Consider the following 24,567-nt stretch of genomic DNA (forward strand, 5'->3'; position numbering starts at 1 on the left):
ATGCCCAACTAACCAGACCAAAAGAGATACTTTAAAATTTTTAGGACACAGTGATATGCTCTATTACTGCCCTCCTGGAGCAGGTAATTTCAAATGCTGGGTTTTCAAAGAAAACGTCTAAGAAGCTAGAATTACAGCAGTTGGTTAATCTCAGTGCCTATACATAGTACTTACCTTCTGAAGTCCCTCTACAGTAGCAGGCAGACTAATTAAATCTGCTGCTGATTTAACGTTGGCTTTGAGGTGGTTTACTGCAGAATTCAACAGAGAAATCTGAAAGGAAGAGGAATAAACAATGAAAACAGAATTTGCACAGTGGATTCTTCCTTCACAGACTCTACATTTGATGCTGATGTCAAGGCACCCTTCGATTTTATGCACTTCTGTAATCCAGACATTATACTTTATTCAGCTCATTCTTGAATAGACTGGACATCAGGGAGGCAGCGATAATACCCCTTCTTTCCCTGCCCAATTTAAACACTAGTGCCAAAGAGAGAAAGGCAATTATTCTTTACCCTAACTCCTGGCAGCTACAAAATGTAAAAATCTTAAATTACCCAAAAGATGACTCCAACAGTGATTACAACACAATCCTTCAACAAAAGGACAGAAAGAAAGCTAATGATAAAAGATCCCTGAAGGATTTCACTTCGGTAAAAAAATAAAACCTTAGTTATTTACTGAGCTTTTGTTCCTGCCCAAGTGGGAACATATAAAGTAAAAGCCCATCATCACAAAATACAGTCTACAGGAACTGTACCCTGCCAACTTGAACAGCACTTTCAACTACTTGGGAATTTAGTTTTGGTTTAACAATGTGATTAATATTTCAAACTCAATAGCTCAACCAAAGCACTACTTTGTACCCCGAAGGTTCTCAATAAATACCCAGTGACTTGTGGACTGATGCACTGAATGTATTAAAATAGGAATTGAATCAAAATAAAATGTCTTCCCTTTTACTATTAGGGGTAGAATTCTACACAGCTGGACTTCTCTCTTATATGGGGGCTGGGGGAACCTGTATAATACTCAATTTCAGGCTGCATAGATCATATTCTAACAACCTTGCAGTGTGGCTCAAACATTCTTGGAAGACTCCTGGTTCCATACTGCTTTTCTATCCCAAATGCTAGAATGAGGACACAAATATACCAATAGCAATTATATTCAGAGGGTCACAGAATAGCCACTAAAGTTTCTGGGCACTTATTCCATAAAAACAAAGTAAAACTGATCCCCTACTCCTTACTTCAACAAATGTTTGGCATCTCCGTGTCAGGTTCTGCTGCAGGCACTGTGGAGATAGTGGCAAACAAGACCATGAAGTTTTGCTTTCATGGAGCACCCATCATAGTAGGTGAGAGAAAAACAAAGAAGGAAAGTATCAGATAATAAGTACTATGCAAAGAAATTAAGCAGAACTCCGGGAGTGAGCAGCAGTGTGCTCTGAACAAGGAGTCCAGTGAGGAGCCTGGGAACTTAGGTTCTCTTTTTCTTCTTTCCCTTTAGAAGGAAAATGTTCAGGGACACCAAGCTATTTTTCATTCATTCATTACTGCAATAAATATTTATTGAGCCCTATTTTATACCAGGTGTCAGTGATCTTTTGGAGTTTACATTTTAGTGCAAGGAGACAATGTTATATGAGATAGTGGGATGTGTTAGGAAAAAATGAAAATAAGGTAACTTGATGAGTGACTGGGTAATGACTTTATATTGGATGATTAGAAAAAGCCTGTATAAAGAGATGGCATTTAAACAGATCTAAATAATAAGAAGGAATTAATCAGACATAAATTGAATGAAGTGCATTTGAGGGTAGAGGGAACTGCTAGGGTAAAGGCCCCAGTGCAGGAAAGAGCTTGGCATATCTGAAAAATAGAAAAAAGGCTGGCGGCAGAAGCACAAAATATGAGTGAGAAAGGGGGAGGGAAGGGAGAGGTGGAGGCAGGGAGGTAGAGGATCTATCCCTCTATGGAAGGGAAGTAACATTAAATAAATAATTAAGTACTAAATGTGATAATAAAGTTCTAAGAAAAGAACATCAGTTCGGGCTGAACTGGACAGGATTCACGGAAGTAGGACTCCAATTAGACTCTGATGGAAAGATTTTATATATAAAAATAAAACAGGTATTCTTTTTAGGTAAGAAGGGTGAGTGTGGCATTGGGTAATAGGTAGGGAGCAACAACATTAACAGGCCCAGGAAAACTTTTTCTGCATGGCAATTCTCAAAGTGATGATGATTTATTTAATTGTGTAATTATTTGTTAAGTGTCTCAAGAATAGTAATGGCCTTACAAATGGCCAGTGTGGCTGGCTGGCAGCTACTATTTCTCCCCAAACCAGAGGAGCAGCTGAAAGCCAGTGCCAGCAGGATAAGGTGAGGTACTGTTTCACTTCTCCCCATGCCCCAAACTCTCTAGGCCTGGGTATCAGCTGCCTCACTGAAGGAGTTTGCTCTGGAGAGCTGACCATTAATGCTCTAATTACCAAACATCACTTAGGACTTCTTACTCACTTATAAGACCTGGACCACACACTGGTCACTAGGACTCAGCTATGTTCCCATAAACTGCAAAGCTGGATTCCATCTCTCAACATTCCTTTCTTTAGAGTGGAATAATGCCAAAATCTATGGAAAACTGCAGCACAGCTACATGTGTAACTAGAATGGAGAGACAAGGGGCTCCCTCCATTATCACTGGGACTGCTCTAGGATGTCAGATTGGATTCAAGCATTACAGAACTTATCTCTGATTCAAAGAGTCTAAAAAGTTGAATCAAGTAGAAACCATTAAGATAAAAACCCAAATTTCAGCCAAAAGATGAGTCATGACATTTATGCATATTACATGACTTTTCATTAGCAAAATTAAAAATAGCTACTGTAGACAATTTTATACTATGATATCTGAAATGCTGCTTTTTTTTTTTTTTTTTTTGCTTTGGGGTTAAAATTAAGTGTGTTCTTTCTTTCTTTTTAAAAAATATTTTTATTGATTTCAGAGAGGAAGGGAGGGAGAGATAGAAACATCAATGATAAGAATTAATGATTGGCTACCTCCTGCACCCTGCCCCCCCTTACTGGAGATTGAGCCTGCAACTGCAACTGGGGCATGTGCCCCTACAGGAAATCGAACTGTGACCTCCTGGTTCATAGGTCGATGCTCAACCACTGAGCTACACCGGCTGGGGAAGTGTCCTTTAAATAGTAAGCAAAAAAGTTACTAAAACAGGCAACCATCAATGATGAATATGAGCTCTAGTAGAAACCTGACATCACACCCTTTCAACTTCACCTACTGAGCACCTACTGCATTTTATAGTGGATATAAAGATGAAAGGCAGAAAGGAAAACTGGGAAAAGACAGGCTCCTAGCGCCTGAATATTTTAATGTTAGCACTGCTACACAGCTGTGCGACCTTGGGCTAACTACTTCTCAGAATCTGTTTTCTTATCAGTAAAATGGAGATACCACTCCTACTTCATAGGTCTAGAGAAGAAAAAAAGATTTCATATGTAGTACTTCTAATAGGGGCCTGCATAAAGCAAGCATTTAATGAATGACAGTTATCATCTCAATTGCCACCATTATTGCCAACATCATATTTAAAGCACAGAGTTCCGTGTACAACCTTCTAGTGTAATTAGATGCATACACAAATACCGTAGTCCCCCATTATACTCAGTTTTGCTTTCTGTGGTTTGTTACCTGTGGTCAATTGTGGTCCAAAAATATTAAAGGGGAAATTTAAGAAATAAACTAATTCATAAGTTTTAAATTGTATGCCCTTCTGAGTAGTGTAATGAAATCTGCTATCCTGACCCATCCCGCCACAACATGATTCATCCTTTTGCCCAATATATCCAGGATGTATACTCCACCCCTCCATTTGTCACTTAGTAGCTGTCTTGGTTATCAGATGATTGTCATGCAGTGCTTGTGTTCAAGTAACCCTTATTTTACTTAATAATGGCCCCAAAGCTCAAGAGTAGTGACGCTGGCAATTTGGATATGCCAGAGAAACTATTTCCTTTAGGTGAAAAAGTGAAAGTTCTCCACTTAATAAGGAAAGAAAAAAAATCAAATGCTGAGATTGCTAAGATCTATGGTAAGAACAAATCTATTTGTGAAATTGTGAAGGAAAAGAAATTCATGCTAGTTTTGCTGTTGCACCTCAAACTGCAATAGTTATGGCCACAGTGCGTGTTAAATGCTTAGTTAAGATGGAAATGGCATTAAATTTGTGGATGGGAGAAATGAACAGACAGTGTGCTCTGATTGATGGTAACATGCTATGCCAGAAAGCATTGAGCCTATACGAAGACTTCAGCAAGGTGTCCCCTGAAACGAGTAACACCCAGCCATTTCTTGAAAGCAAGAGATGGTTACACAGAGTCAGGAGTAGATCTGAACTAAAAAATGTAAAAATTACTGGAGAGAGACTGCAGTTACATAACTTTTATTACAGTATATTGTTATAGTTGTTCTATTTCATTATTACTGTTGTTAATCTCTTACTGTGCCTAGTTTATAAATGAAACTTGATCACAGGTATGTATGCATAGAAAAGTCATAGTATATAGAAGGTTTGGCACTATCGGCAGTTTTAGTCATCCACTGGAGGTCTTAGATAAGAAGGGACAACTGTATCTATATATATAAAAGGCTAAGTGACCTACTGAACAACTGGTAGGTATGACACTCACTGACCACCAGGGGGCAGATGCTCAATGCAGAAGCTGCAGAGCGACAGCAACTTTGCAGAATGCCCTCTCACACTCCGGGACGCCTGGGGGGATGTTGGACTGCCAGTTCCCTGCAGGCCAGGCCAAAGGACCCCACCTGCCAGAGGGACCCCACTCACTCCGCAGACGCCCTTTGAGCCCTGGTGCCGCCCCAAGTGCAGCTGGCAGGGAGAGACTACGGGAGGTTGGCTCCAGGGCATGTCTGGCCCATCTGGCCCAGTCCTGCCCTGCTGGCCACCTTCTAATTAATTTCCTTTCAATGTGCACGAATTCATGCACTGGGCTTTCTAGTCACATCATAAGATATCTGGACCAAGTGCCAAAAAAAGATATAGAACATACTATAGAAAATGATGCCCTCAAGGTCCTTGATGACTCTTGCTGACATATCCTTCCTTACTTCTGGCCTCTTTCCACCAAGCTAGGCTATAATACAATACAAAAATCCCCTGAACACACTGTTTTTCATTTGTTTTTGCTTTTGCACATATACTCAATTCTCACAATTCACAGTAGTTATGTTCTAGAACAGAGATTTTCAATCAGTGTGCTGCAAGAATTTTTAAAACATGCAATACCTGACTATTTAGTTGAGGGTACTGACAAAATTAAAAAAATGACAACAGCCAACACAACAATGGTTACCTGGTATGAATGAATCAAAATTATACCTATTTTTTTGGTCAAATTGGCAAAAAATGTATTTTTTGGTGTGCTGCAGAATTTAACTAATTAGTTTATGTGTGCCATGATGAAAAGGGTTGAAAATCATTGTTCTAGAAATTCACAGCAAACACTGAATGAGTGATTACTGAACCGTTGCCCCTAAGGGAAGTAGAGAGTTAGGTTCCAAGAGTCCCCTGGTCACAACATTTTTGTCAACTGATCGATACAATACATAACTTTGTTTTATGTGTATTTCTTTTAAAGATGTCTTATTTAATGTATATTGTTGAACTCGTGCCTGAATGCAGCTTATCCAACACATGTATTTTCACTGTAAGGCACAACACAGCTTTCTTGCACTTTGCAATATTAGATAAGATTTCAGCACATCTTAGTTGTACATTTTAAGAAGCAGAATCACACACACAAAAACTGTGGCACTAAATATATCATGAAAAGAAAACTTGTTTACACTATGAGCTGAAACAAGGCAGTGTGTGGCCTTGTTTGACTTCAACTGGAAATGTTCCTATTGGGTGACTCTAATTTTTCGCCACTGTATGCTTGCCAGTGAATAACTGACTACAAAAGCACCACACGTACAGATTTTTAGGTTACAAACAAATTTTAGCTAGTAGGTGAATTTGCAAATATGGAAATCTGCAAATTATGAGCATCAAGTGTATTAATGAGGACACCCTCTCTCTTTCTATAGAATTTATCTAGCCAACTCCTATTAGCCCTTCAAGACTCAGCTCAAGATATATGAGAAGCTTTGCTTGAATCCAGTCAGTATGGGTTAGAAACATACCTAAAAAATGCCCCCACAGTGCTCATACAGACCAGTTTCTTATTGCTTATTAGGCTGTTATATAACTATTTACTTTTCTATTTTTCTTCCATTTGATGGTAAGAGCCTTGAGGGTGGGAATCCAAGGCCTAACTCCATAAAAGCAGCTCATTAAACATTTGTTGAATTAATGGTCTTCAAAGAAGGGGAGCAGACTCCCTATAATGTTGAGAATGGACATGGGTATGAAATTAGAAGTTTCATAAATGACACAGAAAAGTAAATTGATTTTAACACTTTTTAAAAGACTTTTCAATACAAAATTTGATTTTAACTTATTTCAAACTTTTTTTTTTCAGGCTGCATTAACTTCAATTCATACTGTGATATGGACAGTCCTTATTAAGTGATACACATTTTCTTATTGTTTAAGCCACTTTAGATTTCTTTAAAAAAATTTTTTTTGCCACTAAAAGAATCTAATTGACAGGGTTACCCTGAGATATAGAAACATGGTTAAATATTAATTTTATTTTTGTAACTATTTTGGTTTTGGACAAATGCCTTTCTATAAGAAATGTGTAACAATTTTAGAAAATCATTCAGAGAATGATGAGCTCCCTCTGGACCAAGCATTTCAAACTCAAAGGCTAACATGGGCCAAATAAACAAGGTTTAAGTTTATGTGGGCAGCATAAAAACAAGAGCTTCAATTTTTATAGAAACGCAGGTTTATTTCGGTAGAGACATGCTGAATACAAAGGGCTGAAATAAATGAGTAATCGTTAACATAAAATAATAGAATATTTTAATAAAAATTAATATTTTTCTTGAATACTAACTTACCAGACAACTGCACAAATTAATAAGCATAATGCAAATAAACCTATTTTTCTTGTTGTCCGAAAGCGAAATATTTCCTGTTGTGCACACCAAACAAGTCAGTCCAAGACTGATGATGCAGCAATCAGCTGCTAAAATATTCACTGCTAGTATTAGTGGAGAAATGGTGCGCCTGCACGTAAGGCGTGTAAGGGAAATGAATGCAACATGATTATAGTAATCAATCATTATGGAATGTTGTAGTTCGTTATTAATAATTATGTATAACAGGATATTGTAAAAATTAAGTTATGAAATTTTTATTAAAATGTTTCTTACATACCATTATATTGGCTGGGCCACAAAAATATTCATTGTGGGCTGCACGCAGCCCGCGGGCCGTGATTTTGACATGCTTGCTCTGGACCAACCTAAAGCTCTAGGTTACCACCACCCATCCTTCTGTACCTATGCCAGCAGAGAATTTCTCTACCTCAGGCTAGTTTCATCAGTCAGTCCCATCAACTTTGAAGATCTACTGAAGGTAAAATGGAAAGGGTTTCAGTTCAATCTCTCCTACATTTATATATGAAGCTCTAGGACTGAAGTAAACTTTCCATTTATCTTCTTTCCCAGGTGCTTTTTGTTATTAAAAGTAACAGCCAGGACAAGAATAAAATGATTACTTTGTTTCTAGATTCCAAATTAAAGAGAACTGAGAAACCAAAACACATAGGAAAGGGTTGAAAACTGTGTCCTCTCACCAGTGGTCGGCAAACTCATTAGTCAACAGAGCCAAATATCAACAGTACAATTGAAATTTCTTTTGAGAGCCAAATTTTTTAAACTTAAACTTCTTCTAACGCCACTTCTTCAAAATAGACTCGCCCAGGCCATGTTATTTTGTGGAAGAGCCACACTCAAGGGGCCAAAGAGCCGAACGTGGCTCGCGAGCCGCAGTTTGCCGACCACGGTCTCACACCAAGTACAAACTTCCCTTTGACTCTTCTCCTGTGCTGCCTGACAAGGAGATGGAAATGTAGCTGATATTGCTGGCTCTTCATCCTGAAAGATTTCATCCTGGCCCAGAACTGTAAACTCCATGACTATCTAAATGGAATCTCCGGTTTGCCCTAGTGAGAGATGTTAATTATCTCTCAGTGCTTCACTGTGGTTGATTTTCACTTGATGTAATCGCTGGTCAAATTGCTCATTTGCTCTGTGAATACAAGGCCAGTCTTATCCTGTTCTTTTTACAGAAAAAGGAGTGAGTACTTGTTTTTTCCTAAATACTAAGCATCCAAGGATAATACATAATGAGTAAATACTGCAACTGATCAATTATTTCATGAATGACTAAAAAAAATGAAATAGAACAGAATAGAAAATAAAATATCATAAGACATCATAAGGGTAAGCTAATATTTTTAGAAACTTTTATTTGTTTCATACATGTATGTGTTTATTAGATAACTAGAGACCTGGTGCATGAAAATTTATGCACTGGAGGGGGGGGGGGGTGGCCCTCAGCCTGGCCTGCCACCTCTCACAGTCTGGGAGCCCTCAGGGGCGGGAGGTGAACCAGCGATCAGGGGAAGGTGACACCCCATCACATCTCTGCTGCTGCCACTGCCGGCAGTGCAAGCCTCAGCTGGCCCTGGTTACTTGAGTCTCAGGCAGCCCTAGGCAGCTGGGCAGCTGCCATCTGAGGCTTGCCTGCTCCTCGGGCCGGCCCTGGGTGGCTGGGAGCTGAGGGGACTCTGGAGGCAGGCGCATGGAGTGGCCTTGCTGTGTGCCTGCTGCCCTGGGGGGGCTGATGGGACTGGGCGCTGCCATCTTGTGGCTGTGGGCTCTGCCATCTTTGAGGGCGGGGCAGTCAATTAGCATATTCCCTCCTTATTGGCTGTGGGTGCCACCATCTTTGAGGGCGGGGCAGCAATTAGCATATTCTCTCCTTATTGGCTGTGGGCACCACCATCTTTGCGACAGTGTGAGGGTCAATTAGCATATTCACTCTTTATTAGATAGGATGATGTAAAATATTTCTTATTGTAGACAAAAGTTTTAAAGCTGCAGCACCAGGCCATTGATCTCTGGTCTTAACTGATGAATTGCCCAACTCTTGCACTACTGCTGAAAGATGGTGCGGGAGCTTCAGAAATACATTGAGTGGCCAGATTATTATGATCTCTGAACACATAATAATCTGGTCACTCAGTATATATCCTATATAATAAAAGGCTAATATGCAAATTGTCCCCTCGACCAGGAGTTCGACCAGCAGGCTGGCCGGCCAACTGCCCATGTCCCCTCCCCCTGGTCAGGTTGGCCGGACCCCACCTATGCATGAATTCATGCACCGGGCCTCTAATACACACACACACACACACACACACTGAGTGGCCAGATTATTATGTGTTCAGAGATCATAATAATCTGGCCACTCAGTGTATGTGTAAGCCCTTTATCCTAGCACAGTGCTGCTCCTTGCCACTGGCTTATTCTGAACTTTGTGACTACATTCTGAAGAAGAGAATACCCTCTTAGTGCCAACAAGAATGGCACATCTATTTTTAAGCACTTGCAGGTGTACCATTCATTTGCTACTTGAGGTTTTTTTTAATGCACATTTTTCCTAATTAAACTGCAAAAACTGAGGACAGGGGCTACAGTTACCCAGCAGCAACTATATAAATACAAGATCCTTGATCAAAAACCTTTTAAGGATTGGAAAAGTTTTTCCTCTAGGCCTGCTTGCCTGGCCAAGGTATTTAACCAACTCTACCACTTCCTCCTATGCTATGCTAGAATAACTATCATTAGCTGTGGATGGTTTCCAGATTGGTTTTAGTATAGTATATAGTATATACCTCAAGATTGTGTCTGTAAGTTTGTATACTCTTAAACAAAATAAGCTCTTATTATCTAATAAAAATATGCTATCCTTTTTCTTGGGGGTTAGATGGCACTCTTTCTAAAAAAAAAAAAATTTATACCTACACTGCTCTTTATGAGAACTGACTCAAGTATTTCCAATTCCCTCTAAATTACTCTACTTTGTAAAATTATCCTTTGAAGAAAGGGTTAACAGTTTAATTATTTGGTAAATGCATAACTATTACCTATTTTACCTGAATTTAATGTGTTGGAATCACAGTTTGCAAAACCCATAACAAAAAGTAAAACAATTTGGAGTTACCTATACCTATAGATTCAGACCAAATAGAACAAAATATTCAGAGCTTACATAGAAATAAAATCACACTTTTGCTACCTGCTTATTCATTTCTGTGATGTTTATCCAGACCTTGTTCAAGCCCAGGTCTCCAGATTCAATCTTCTCAAGTTCTCTTTGTTTGCTGAGTAGTTCTTCATTAAGTTTGGGAATTTCTTGGAATGAACTTTTCTGATTAGATTCCACTAAAAGCAAAAATAAGAACAATCATAAATAGCCATAAAGTTCCCTCATGGCTCCAAGAAAAAAAAAAATCCCATACAGTAGGAAAGAAGATAGATCAATACATTAACCCTGGGAGGATAATGACTAAATTTATATCAATGAACTACATGTCCTTTTATTTATATAAATGTACATCTTTAACACTAAAGCTTTTAACTGGGGCTATTCACGACTGGCAATACAACTTTTAAAAGTCAGATGGCTAAAAATGATAATAATGACTATCAGCAGTAAGAGTTAGATTTGAATCACAGCTCTGTAACTTACTGTAATCTTGAGAAAATTACTCAACTTTTTTGAGCTCAGTTTCCTCATCTGTAAAATATACTTTACAGGATTTTTAGAATCAAATGAAAGAATGGCTGTAAAGTACTAAACACAGCTGGCCAGGCATACAGTAAGTGATAAATAAATGTTAAGTACTGACCACCTTTACTCCATTAATGCTCCAGGTGACATCATAAGTTATATCTCTAAGTGCATAAGTCTACTTTTCTCTATCTCAAATTGGTCAAATGCAACGTGGGTTCTTACCCCCTTTAAAGTACTGTTATGAGGACTAGGATTTTTAATCTTTTTCATAAACAGCAGGGTGTTTTCTTAAATCCACCCAAAAGCTCAAAGTAAAAGTAAAGGAAGATAAAGGAACATGTTAGCTAAGTATAGCTGATATTTGGCCTTTCCTTTGGGAAATAATATCTCCTGAATGGTTTAGAGATTTGTCAGCCTGAAGGCAGAGGCCTGCAAGAGTGCTTTCTCTTGTTATTTTAGAGTATTTTTCCTTTATATGGAAAATATTGATAATGACTGGTCCTCCAGAATAAAACCTACATTTTTTTTTAAAGCACACAATGCCAAATTAGTTATTATATACTTTCTTTGAAACCAAAAACTGGCACGCAGGACAGATATAAAACAATTTACTAAAATGTAAGTACTAAGACATTCTGCATGGTTAGCACTTAGAATACCTGGCACTCAGTATTACTGACTGAATAAATCTGGCCTTTGCTTACCTCCCCAAACACATTTCTCATTACTTTACCTACCTCTTTAATCTACTTCTTAGCCAAGCAGATTTTCCTGACATACCAACCTCTTTAAGCCTCAGTGACCCTGCACACTCTATTCTTTCTGCCTAGATGCCTTTAGCTTGCCCCTTTTTCATTTCTGCCACCCTAGCCTAGTTAATTACTTTCAAGATTCAGCACAAATAGCTACACCCCCCACCTTGGACCACCGCCACCTTTTACCACTCCTAACACTTAATATACACTGTGCTGTAGCTATATACTTGTCTGTCTCCTGAACCAGACTGAGAGAGCTATTAGAGGACAGGGACCAAATCATATTAGTCATATATTCCCAGGACCCAGCAGTGCCAGGTACACAGAACTCAAATACTTTTCCAGAGAAATAATTGTAGGGTATGAAATGGAGATAATGCTAGCCTGTTAAGTCAAACAAAGAAAACCGAACAAACAAACACAACAACTAAAAATCATAAAGGACACCAATAAGGAGGGAAAAACTGGCTAGTGGTGTCCCTACTACAACAAAGCCCACTATCTGAAAATTCAGAATTATTAAAAGAAATCAGGTATTTTTATTCATCTTTCAAAATATACACCAAAGAATTTCTTTATATACATACTTCTTTAAAAACTTTTAATGTAACATTTGGTTTACACATGGTTTGTAGGACTACACATCCATCTCATACAATAAAAACATTTTACCAGTCTAAATTATGCAACACTTAGCATTTCAGTAAATTTAGTTTACATTTTCAGTGAGGTTGCAAAGTAACTCATCCCACACATGTCTGCCATTCCCAAGTGGTCAAACATCCCAAGAGTGTGTGTGTGAAGAGGGGGAGGGGGAGTCTCTTTCCTGCAGTCTATACAAAGTAAGTAGAAGGTAGAAGTGGGAGATAAGCACATAAATAACTTGGGTTACAATTATTAACTAATAAACATATAAAACTGACAAGCCCTGAACACACTCTGGATGCTGAGGATTGTATGAGCCAAGAAGGGATCATATTCACTATCTGATTTGGGGCCCTGTAGGAGAAACAAGTCAAGTCAAGGCACTCTGACTCCACAAATAGGAGGAAGAGTAGCAAACAACTTATGATTACTTATTCATGTTCTTTCAACATGGAAAGCAACTCATTTAAAATTTAGTATATTAAGACTCAAACTTACTTAGTTCTTTTCCTGATCTTCAAGATCAAACAATGGAGATTTCTGCAAACACCCTTCAGACAGAACATATAAAGCTGATAGCAATTTTTTATGTCTTTATAGTTTGCAATAAACTTTTAAACTTGTTATTGAGTGCCTACCATGTGCCCAGCCTTGCACTCGGCGCTAGTGCATAAAAAGACCATGAAGTTCTCAGTTCAGCAGGAAGTGAGGCATGAGGGACTGTCACAGTTACTATATGGTGTTACATACGCTATGACAGAGGAATGCTCAGTGTTTTGATAGCACGAATATCTTTGTTGACTTGTTGACTGCCAGGTCTATTACACATATACTTTAAAAATGTTTTATGGATGGGAAAGTGAAGGCTCAGAAAGAGTAAGTGACTTGTCCAAGTCTTTAACAGCTAGTAATGAGCAAGCCAGGATTCAACAGTCAAACCTTTTACTCCTAGGACCAGCACTCTTTCTAGTATACTCCAGCTACCATAAACACGCACATCTTCATACCCTCATTATCACAAGATCATTTTTTTAGGTTCTGTACTAAATGACCACACTGCTCTTCTGCCTGAAAGAGGAGATGCTTAATTCATTAATACTTTCCTTCTTTTCCAAATTCTTTTTTCTATTATTCTAGTGTTCCATAGTTGAGTTACAAAGAGGGATGGTTAGGAATAGATCTTCCTTAGAATAACTGTAGAGGTCTTTTGGAGTACCTGGAATACTGAGCTAAGAGTTAAGGCCAGCCAGTACTTTTAGCTTAAGGATCAAGTTACTCCTTGAATACAAGATAAAAAACATGAAGCCTCTCTGCTTTGCTTTCTATTTCAGCAACCTTACCTCCTTTTCTCACAAGTGTCTTGGAAAACTTACTGAAATAAAGAACAATGGGCTCTGAATTTTTCAGAAAAGTATTAAAGCCAGAATAGCAGATGATCTTATTTAAGTCAGAGACTTCACTGTTCTCCTGAAAACCAAGAGGTATAAATTAACTTGTTGAAATATATTTAAAGCAGAATTCAGGAAAGATTATTTAAGCTTTGCAAGATTGACCTCATTTAGTCAAGGTAATAGTTTTCACAAAAAAACTCTCGGACCCTAGCCCGTTTGGCTCAGTGGATAGAGCGTCGGCCTGCGGACCAAAGGGTCCCAGGTTCGATTCTTGTCAAGGGCACATACCTCGGTTGCAGGCTCCTTCCCGGCCCGGGGCCAGGGCCCAGGCCCTGGTCGGGGTGTGTGCAGGAGGCAACCAATCGATGTGTTTCTTTCACATCGGTATTTCTTTCTGTCTCTTCCTCTAAAAATCAATGGAAAAAATATCCTTGGGTGAGGATTAAAACAAAACAAAATAACAACAAAAAATTCTTGGGCAAGTGTTTCACAATGGCTCAGCCCATGGACTGACAACATGCCACAGGGCCCAGCCCCTATCCTTCAGGAAGTCTGGCTTTAGACAGTATAGGTGCTGGCATTTCTATTGTAGCAAACCAAAGTCAACAATGCAGTTGGACTGACAATTCTAAATCTGCTTTATTCAGGGGCCTGACAAATGTAGTCAGGGTCTCAGGGAATGTTGCTCAATTATATAAATTGGGTCTCATAGTCCAGGGTACAATTCTTGGAATCTCCTGAATATAATATTTCCAGGAATTGGGATTAACAAGTGCTCAATAAATATTTGTTGACTCGTTGATTGCCAGGTCTATTACACATATACTTTAACTGCATTTCTAGACAAAGAAATTCGCTGACAAAGGTATAAATTACTTGGATGTTCTGTAAACACAGGCACAGAGGAGTCAGAGAAAGGAATTCGAGAGGTAGAATTGAGCAATGTTTTGAAATGTATAAATAAACAATTGCTACAAGTGGTAGCACAAACCTAAGAAGTCCAACTAATTAAGGAGATGATGGTACAGACAGGTGTCTTCACTGGCTGTTTACAGTTAAACACTGTTTCTGAAAACTTCATTTCCAAGTTATGATTACTCCTTACAAAGAAAACACTGGCCTTAGAAACACCTTGCAATTCGGCTAAGGACAATCATTAAGGAGGAACAACAACTAGAATACAAATCTCATTCTTTTTTACACTATACTCTGATTTCACTAGTTGATAAAACATGTAAGTCAGGATGATTCTGGCAGAGAATGACTTACCCAAGGCCATTCCCTAAATCAGAAACTTATAAGAAAACCAAAGTTAGTAGTTGAGCTTTTTTTTTTTTTTCTTCAAGCAACATCACTAGGAATGTCATCAACACACTAAGGATTAGTTGTCCCTAGATCAGGTTCAGAACTTTAATAACTGCAGGCAGCCAAGAGAAGCTGGAGTGAAGGAAAACTAGGATGTTGTGCTTTCCTAAGGCTTAATATGGAAAGTAAGTTAACAACTCTAATTCCAGTTCTGGGGCCAGATTTCTTTACGATCTTAGGAAAGCCTGGTGGTCAGTTTCCTGATGTACGAAAGCTGCTAAGGTTAGTGAATTTGTGATTAACTTGGAACTGGTTCCTTAGCTTAGAAAACTAACCTTTGAAACTGAGAACCGAAGATCTCAGTGTTGGTAAAGGAAGATATTTAAGTTAAATCTGGAAGAAGCCAGCATGCAAACCCATCTTTCAGAAAAAGTACTTTGCATATGCAAAATACAACTTTATAATTTAGAATATATAAAACTCCATAATTTAAGAAAGTCTCTTACACTTTGAAACCCACTCATGAGAAATATTTATTTGTGACTTGGTACACAGTAAGCACTTAATAAATGTTGGCTATTATTATTGCCCATTCCTATGTTCTTATACAATTTTTAAGGAGGAAATTTTTCTCAAGGGCCTATGAGGAAGAAGTAAATAGCCCAGTGCACTGAGAAAGTATAAAGTGGCAACAGGTGGAGGTTAACCAAGGTTTTAGACTCTTGGACCTTAGCGCTTCCCTTTTGTGCCCTAAGTGTTGATTAAAATGCCATTTTTCAGATGCTATTTGTCCTGATGGTACACAAGCACTGTTTTTTATTTGTGTTTAAGACAAATAACTGTTACTATATTGAAGCTGACATCTAAGAAAGAATAGAAAAATGATGGAAAAAATGTATAATGTATAATTGCTTTACCAGTGGGCAAAACCCTTAATTCAGCTTTGTCCTAGATCCTGGAAAAGAATCCAAGATTATACTCTGAAATATGTGACCACTTACTTGTTCTAAATTTTTCCTTGAGGGTATCCAGATCCTCCTTCAGAGCAACTTGCATCCACACCAAGCCCACGCAGGCCACGACACAGGCGGCAAGGATGACAAAAGCACAGAGGGGATAACAGATCTTGCAGCATCGTAAATAGTCTCCCCTGATCACAAGAACAAATTCAACCAGGAGTACAAGGGTGATTATGAGCACAGCTTTATTAGAAATAGCATTCCTGTATTGCTATGCAAGTGTGTTTTTAAATGAATAAGCAGTTGATTTACCAGGGACTACCGAGTAACATAGTTAAATCTGCATAGCAAGTTGAAAATAACTAAGTAATATGACCTATGAAGAGGTCATCTATTCGGTACAAAAGTTTAAAACTTCACATGAAACAGAGGGACTTCCTGTGGGCCACAGGAAGCACCTGTGGGAACCGCAGCTCACTGCAATCACTACCAATTCAAGTCTTTGGAAACAACCTCAGGTTAGGAAAGTGCCTAAACGGGCTTGTCTGCAATTCCATCACTGCACTGTAATTTACCTACCTGTCCCTGTCAAATACATGCTCACTCCAGGGGACCCTGTTTCAGTTTATTGAAACTTCATAAACTTTTGAGCAAGTTTTAGTGCAAAGGGAATGAAAGAAACAGGAATTGTAGGGTGAAGTGGACACCTGGTACACTCTAGCTATTGGCTTAGAAGAAAGGAAGCATAGAAAGGAGTTAGATTTCACACCAAATTTCAACCAACACTCAGGTCTAAACTAACCCAAAAGGGTACTATTCCAGTATAGCTATTCTATTTCATCAGATCTTCACAACCCAAACCTAGGGTTGTCCTTAACTACCTAATCTGGCAAAGCTCATTAGAAGCCAAATCCTTCCTTTCACAAAATAGGACAAAGAAACTCTAAACAAACTCAAAGGATTCAACCTCTTTTAGCACCCCAACCTTCTGCCTACTCCTTGCTTCCATGTGCTCAGCAGAATATCTTTTCTTTTAATGTAGTCCCTGAGAGGGTCCAAGGCACCTTCCAGGTTCCCTCCAGCCCTTTACCAACCCTGCGTCCTGTTTCCCAATGTCCTCAATACTCACTGCTGGGTTCGTCTAGTGCCGTGGTCGGCAAACTGCAGCTCGGGAGCCACATGCGGCGGCTCTTTGGCCCCTTGAGTGTGGCTCTTCCACAAAATACCACGTACCCTAATTAAGTTAATAACAATGTACCTACCTATATAGTTTAACTTTAAAAAGTTTGGCTCTCAAAAGAAATTTCAATCGTTGTACTGTTAATATTTGGCTCTGTTGACTAATGAGTTTGCCAATCACTGGTCTAGTGGCTGCACCATTTGAAAGTGGTTTGTGAAAAAGCTGCCTCTTCATTTTGTCCTCCATGCTCCATTACTCTCAAGGCTCAAACAGTACGTCCCTCAACAAATTCTTCCATCACCAAGATTCAGACTCATCAAGAGTGCAAAAAATATATATAGTAATTTACAGTCTTAAGGTCCCTATTTCTGGAGACCTTTAAAAAAGGGCTACTTCCAAAAGCTTGTCTGCTCCTATGTTCCTATTCTTAGCTTCTTTGCTACTCCTGACTTGTTGTTCCTGGGCTCCTGGCATATTCCCCACATCCATACTTCCACCCTAGATTTAGAGCGCTTTTTTTGTACACTTACAGACCGCTCTCAAACTTATCCTTCATTGAGAACCTGAAGAAACAACTTTTCTCCCTCTTTGCCTTCCAAGGACTACACCGATTGATATTTTCTCCTAAGAACTCCCTTCTCCTTCTCTTCAATTTGCCCCCTTGGTAGTGCAAGATGTCTTTCCGCCATCCCACCCCTCACCACGGCATCACTCACTTGACAAAGCGAGAGCGATTTCCAACTACACCAAATTCCTCTTCCTCCTCGGAGCTGGACTCAGAGTCTGAAGCAGGAGGCTCAGTGCGAAGCAGGCGGTGGCCTGAGCCTTTCTTGGGCTTCTTTCTCCGGCTATCCCCAGACAAACCAATCAGTGCATTGAGCTCTTTGCGCTTTTTCATCTTCTTGTGTGGGGTGAGTGGAGCACCCACTCCTGAGCTGCCAGGTTCGTACCCGAGGCCCAGCTCTCTTGCTACCTTGGAGCTGCCTTCCAGGGTGGGGGATCCTGGGCCAGAGCCCCCTGGTCACTCCCACCCAAGGGTGGGACTGACCAGATCCGCCGGGAGCTGGAGATTGGAGCCCAGAGGAAACTGGAACTGATGGGTGGGGGAAGTCACATAGATATGGCCAGGGAGCTGGTGATCCAAAAGGTCCTGGGCATGAAGTGTCAGTTAAGAGGGTGTCAAGAGGATAAAAAACCCAAGTCAAGAACGAGCGACTCTCAGCCCTGACAAGTAGATAATGTTTCGAAGGGTGCTCCAAGAGCTGGGGAAGGGCACCCAGACGGGTGCTTTGGGCTTCCGGGCAGGATTTCCAATGGAGAGAGAAGAGAAACTTGTTCTTGAATGGGAGGTAAGGGGGAGGCGCACAACCAGACAGTTGGGAACGCACTAGTCCCTCCTTAGCTGGAGAGGTGGCCGCAGGAGGGGCTGCCAGTTGCTAAAGTCCGGACAGTCGGGGAGACAAGCAAATGTCCGGGTCGGCGGTGCTCACTGTCCTCCGGCCTCTGGCCTTAGTTTGAAGGAAGTCCAAGACCGAAGAAAACCCAGAGGCCGGTTCGGAGGGCTCGGCCAGAGAGGAGCCAGTCCAGCGCCCGGGGAGACCCCAGCCCCGCTGTCTGGGCCCGGGGGCACGGTGCGGAAGGGCGACGGCGGCTCTGCCCACCTGAAGAGCTCCCGCCCAGAGTGTGAGGTGTTCCGGCACCGGCGACTCTTGGCAACTCACAAGCGCCTTCTTCGCTCCGTCCGCGACTCCGGCCCCCGCTCCGGCTGCGGCCGCGGCTGCTCCCGACGCGCAGGTGGCGGCGGAGGCTGCCGCGGGTTCCAGCCCCGGGCCATCGCTCCAGCTCCAGCTCACTTCCTCTTGGCAGCAACTGCCAGCGCCGCCTGCCAGTAATCCGCGTTTCCATTGGCCGTCTTCCTGGTGACGTCACACCACAGGAGCCAGTAGAGGCGGGAGGCGGGGCGTTAAAGGGCCCTGGGCACCTGCGAGGGAGGGGCCCGCTCCCCGGTGGGGAGGCCCCGCCCCCACAGGGGCGTGAGCCCACCTGGTCTGGGGAGGAGTGTTGTTTCCTGAGGGTTCGGCAAGGGGTCAGCCGAAGCACCTAGGTGCTTGACTTTCGTGGAAAGTTTATTCAGCTGTTCCAGCCCGTTTGGTTCAGTGGATCGAGTGTCAGCCTGCGAACTGAAGGGTCCCGGGTTCGAGCTACATGCCCAGGTTGCGGGCTCGATCCCTAGTAGGGGGCGTGCAGGAGGCAGGAGATCAATGATCCTGTCTCATTATTGATGTTTCTATCTCTCTCTCCCTTCCTCTCTGAAATCAATAAAAATGTATTTTTTAAAAGTTTATCGAACTGAACTTATGAACTTACTCAGTCTGGAGGCAACACACCTCTGACTCACAGGCTGTTTATGACCCGATTGAACACAGTTATTCATTTCATAAATATTACCATGTGTCACGAGCAGTTCTGGCGCTGGAGATACAGCGATGAGCAAAACAACTACTGTCCCCCTAAAAATAAATACAGGACACCCAGTAAAGTTTGAATTTCAGATAAACAATGAATAGCTTTTTAGTGTATGTCCATACAGTTTCTGGGACATCTTCATACTGAAAAGTTAGTTTTGTATCTGAAATTCAAATTTAACTGGTGTCCTGTATTTATCTGCCAATCCTATTCCTGCAGCTTATATTCTGGTGGGAGGAGAGCAACAACAGACATGCATAGTAAATGTCAGGAGGTGATAAGTGTTATGAAAAAATTGAAACATAAGGGGATGGGAAGTGCCTCTCTGATAGGGGGACATTGGGTTAAAGACTGGGAGGAGAATCTGCTGCCTCGAACAACAATTTCAAAAATACAACTAAAAGACAAAACGTCTACCACCCAGAACCACGGGAAAGCTGGCTGAGTGGAAGATTTACAACTAAGGAGAGAAAGGAGCACAAACGCTGAAAAGCTGAGGTACGGAGGCGCGTGAATCGGGCTGGCGGCGGGCGACTGGGCGCGCGGTTTTTCTTCAACCCGAAGGGAGACAAGCTCCCGATCACTCTGAAACCCAGTTTCTGGGGACTCGCGGGGGACCCAGACACCTACGGGGAAAAGCTGCACTCTCGGCCATCGGGTCAGAAAGTGAGAGTGACTTTTTTGCAGAGGTGCGCCCGGCAATCATTGTTTTACTGCGCTGGAACGCGGGGCGTAGGGACTTGGAAACGTGGAAAGGCAGAGACGGCTGACGCCAGCCATTGCCGTTGGCCACGCCCCAGCCTAGGGACGCCCTGAGATCCCGCCCCGCCCTGAGGCCCGCCCCGCACATTCTACAAACCTACCCAGGCTCCACACAGCGGCTTTTGCATATAAATGGCCTGTTCTGTGGCAGCTTAACCAAATAAACTGCAGCTCCAGTCAGACTGCTCCAAAACCGCCCAAGCAAAGGAGGAGAAAACTAGTCCTTGCTGTAGGAGAAAACTAGTCCTTGTGTACTGTGTGCCCTCCTGCTGGGGGGCACACAGTACACAAGGATACACCAAGAGTGTCCACCTCAAGTAACTGAGAGGCTGACCCATTGAACCAATAGGACATCTAGTACACAAAGCTACCCTACCAATTCAGGGAAGCAGCGAAATGAGGAGGCAAGGAAACAGATCACAAACCAAAGAAATGGAGGAGAACAAGCGACTGGACATAGAGTTCAAAACCACGGTTATAAGGTTTTTCAAGAATTTCATGGAAAAGGCCGATAAATTCAATGAGACCCTCGAAGATATGAAAAAGGACCAACTAGAAATTAAACATACACTGACTGAGATAAAAAATATTATACAGAGACCTAAAAGCAGACTAGAGGATCGCAAGAATCAACTCAAAGATTTGGAATACAAAGAGGCCAAGGACACTGCTCCAGAGAAGTATGAAGAGAAGAGAATTCAGAAAGTTGAAGATAGTGTAAGAAGCCTCTGGGACAACTTCAAGCGAACCAACATCAGAATTATGGGGGTGCCAGAAGAAGAGAGAGAGCAAGATGCTGAAAACCTATTTGAAGAAATAATGAATGAAAACTTCCCCCACCTGATGAAAGAAATAGACTTACAAGTCCAGGAAGCACACAGAACCCCAAACAAGAGGAATCCAAAGAGGACCACACCAAGACACATCATAATTAAAATGCCAAGGGCAAAAGACAAAGAGAGAATCTTACAAGCAGCAAGAGAAAAACAGTTAGTTACCTACAAGGGAGCTCCCATACGATTATCAGCTAATTTCTCAACAGAAACCATGCAGGCCAGACGGGAGTGGCAAGAAATATTCAAAGTGATGAATAGCAGGAACCTACAACCAAGACTACTCTACCCAGCAAAACTATCATTCAGAATTGAAGGGCAGATAAAGAGCTTCACAGATAAGAAAAAGCTAAAGGAGTTCATAACCACCAAACCAGTATTATATGAAATGCTGAAAGGTATTCTTTAAAAAGAGGAAAAAGAAGAAGAAAGATAAAAATTATGAACAACAAATACATATCTATCAACAAGTGAATCTAAAAGTCAAGTGAATTAAAAATCTGAGGAACAGAATAAACTGGTGAACTTAATAGAATCAGAGGCATAGAATGGGAGTGGATTGATAATTCTCAGGGGGAAAGGGGTGTCTGTGTGGGGGGTATGGGAAGAGACTGGACAAAAATCATACACCTATGGATAAGGACAGTGGTGGGGAGGTAAGGGCAGAGGGGGGGTGGGAACTGGGTGGTGGGAGATATGGGGGGGAAAAGGAGAAACAATTGTAATCTGAACAATAAAGATTCATTAAAAAAAAAAAAAAAAAAAAAAAAAAAAAAAAAAAAAAAGACTGGGAGGAAATGGGAGAATGAGTTATGCAATGGCGGGGAGGAAGGAGTGACCTGGAAAACCTGGTGTGGCTGGACCTGAAGAGCAAAGAGGAGAGAGGTGGGAAATGAGATCAGGGGCCAGATTGTGAGGGGCCTTATGTATGGTGGTGTGGACTTTGGGGAAACATTGGTGCTTTAAGCTGAAAGGAGGCATACTTTGGTTTAGATTTTTAAAAGATCACTCTGGCCTACTGTGTGGAAAAGAGAATTGGGAGAAGGGGAGGGACAAAGGAAACCAGTCCAGATAGAGATGATGATAGACTAGGGTGACAATAATGGAGAAGGTGAGCATTCTGGATGCTTCTTGAAGGTAGAGCTAATAATATTTACTCATGAATTAGATGAAAGGTGTGAAGAAAGAGGAGTAATGGAGGACTTCAGAGTTTTAGGGTGGAACAACTGGAAGAAGGGAATTGCCATTTACTGAGATGATGAAGAGCAGGCGTGGGGCAAGTTTGAGAAGCCAATCCAATATTCAAATGGCTTTTTTGGGTATATCCATTTAGAATTTGGGGCAGAGGTTGGGGCCTGAAATATAAACCTGAAAGTATCAGATATAGATGGTATTTAAAGCAAAGTGCTTTGAACTACTTGGAAGAAAGTAACTTAAAGTAATCTTTTTTAAAATATATTTTTATTGATTTCAGGGAGGAAGGGAGAGAGAAAGAAAGAGATAGAAACATCAATGATGAGAGCGAATCATTGATTGGCTGCCTCCTGCACGCCCCACACTGGGGATCGAGCCCACAACCCCGGCATGTGCCCTGACCAGGAATTGAAACATGACCTCCTGGTTCATAGGTCAACGCTCAACCGCTGAGCCACGTAGGCCGGGCTTAAAGTAATTTTTTTATGGCAATTACGTGCTCCTTCTTATTGTGCCATTTGCACTGTTTGTTCAGGGAGACACACCCAAAGCCAGTGTGTCTTATTTATCTTTCTGTGTCTAGCCCAGAGGCAGGCATTTAGTAACAATGAACTGATAAATATGGGATGGATACTTACATAAGAGAGCAGAGTTGTACAGAAGTATGAGTGGAGTTGGAATCACGAGATCTGGGATTAAATCATGCTTCTAATATTATCTCTGTCAGCATGGAAGCCATTTAAATTTTCTGGGCTTCAGTTTTCCCTCTGAAAAAATGGGGATAACATCTATTTCACAGGACAGACAAATGAGAAGATGCCTGAGAAAGTGCTTCTGAAGCCCCAAATCATAGTGCAGTTATTGCTTTTATTGTCTCCTTTTGATTCTAGAGCTGTGCAATCCAATACAGTAGCCACTACCTATATACGGCAATTTAAATTTACATTTAACTTAATTTACATTGAATAAAAAGTTTAAATGAGTTCTTCTGTCTTACTGGCCACTGTACTACAACAGGGAGTCAGGGGCTGAGGAAACCACAAGAGTGAGGCAGGCCACGGATGCCTTGGCCAACTGCAATGACTTCTGGTCGGCCAAATCCTGCCCTCTCTGCCGGACTGGCTACATAATTTGTGGGGCCCAATGCAAAGGAAAATGCAAGGTCCTTTGTTAAAAAGCAGAAAAAATATTTTTCTTTCTTTTGTTATTCCTGACTCAACCTGTCATCCTGTTTATTGTTCACTAATGAATATTATGCTCCCTTGGGCATGGGGATCATCACAGGGGCCTGGGACCCTGCCTCTGACTTGGTGTGCATCCATCCCCTCCCTGCATCCAGGCCCCTGCCTGGGATAGAAGAAGGACAGGGAAACAGGCAGATGAGAACCCATTTTGGGGAGAGGAAGGTGGTGAGGTGATGAGAGACAGAATGACCTGTGAGCTGAGACTCCAGGTCCCCAGTACATGGGACTTCATTTACAAAACACAAATTCAGAAATAAAATTATTACAAAATTCAAGATGGCAACCACAGAACATTAAATCCCCATTGAGGGGCACCCTTCTGAGTGGGGGGGGGGTCTGTGCAACTGTACTGGTCACACACCCCTGGCCCTGGCCCTGATAATATCTAGCTCACAGAGTAGCTGTGAAGAGGGAATGTGCCTGACTCATAGTTAGTGCTCAATAAATGTCAGCTGCCCTATTAATACAATTAATTATTAAATGTGATTTATTACAGACTTATTAAATGTAATTTTGATGATATGTCTTTATTTACCTAATAGAAAAGACTGCTTTCATCTACTTTAAGAACTCTGTTTGCCATCATCTTTCTTGGTGTTTTGCTATGGTTAAAGAGGGGGGAAGGAACAGAATAAACATTTAAAAATACTTAGGTATCAAGCATTTTGGTGTTAATCCTCACTACACTAAGCTAATCTTCACCAGGCCAGTGTTTTATCCCTGCTCTAATTGAGGAGGAAATGGATGCTCAGAGTTTGCAAGAGGCTTGCCCAGGGACACACAGGACATCAATGGCAGATGCTGGGGCTTGAGTCGGGATCTGTCTGCCTCTGAAGCCTGAGTTCTGCGCCCAGTGCCCTGCACCACGCTGATGGAGCCCACTGTCCGGGGACTTTTTCTGGAACTGAAGAATCTTCCTTCTGGGATGGCCTCATTTGCTTCCCCAGGCCCCTTCCCCATTCTTTTTTGCTGTTGTGCTGGCAGCTGCATCCTGAGGAGAGGACTAAGGACAATGGGGAGGGGA

General features: G+C 41.4%; 1 protein-coding gene across 3 annotated transcripts in view; it reads right to left on the reverse strand.

Annotated features, from left to right (window-relative positions):
* Nucleotides 1-18,909, reverse strand: part of EFCAB14 (EF-hand calcium binding domain 14) — a 38,411-nt gene extending 19,502 nt beyond the window's left edge. For all 3 annotated transcript variants that reach the window (XM_079776824.1, XM_079776823.1, XM_079776825.1), the window contains exons 1-4: nucleotides 17,761-18,909; nucleotides 15,907-16,055; nucleotides 10,312-10,457; nucleotides 175-273 (exon numbers count right to left, since the gene is read on the reverse strand). In XM_079776824.1, coding sequence (XP_079632950.1) covers nucleotides 175-273; nucleotides 10,312-10,457; nucleotides 15,907-16,055; nucleotides 17,761-17,942 — 576 coding nt within the window. In that variant the 5' untranslated portion in view covers nucleotides 17,943-18,909. The remainder of the gene's footprint in view (nucleotides 1-174; nucleotides 274-10,311; nucleotides 10,458-15,906; nucleotides 16,056-17,760) is intronic.
* Nucleotides 18,910-24,567: the final 5,658 nt, after the last annotated feature.

Source organism: Cnephaeus nilssonii (genome assembly GCF_951640355.1).
Source record: "Cnephaeus nilssonii genome assembly, chromosome: 7".
Lineage (NCBI taxonomy): Eukaryota > Metazoa > Chordata > Mammalia > Chiroptera > Vespertilionidae > Cnephaeus > Cnephaeus nilssonii.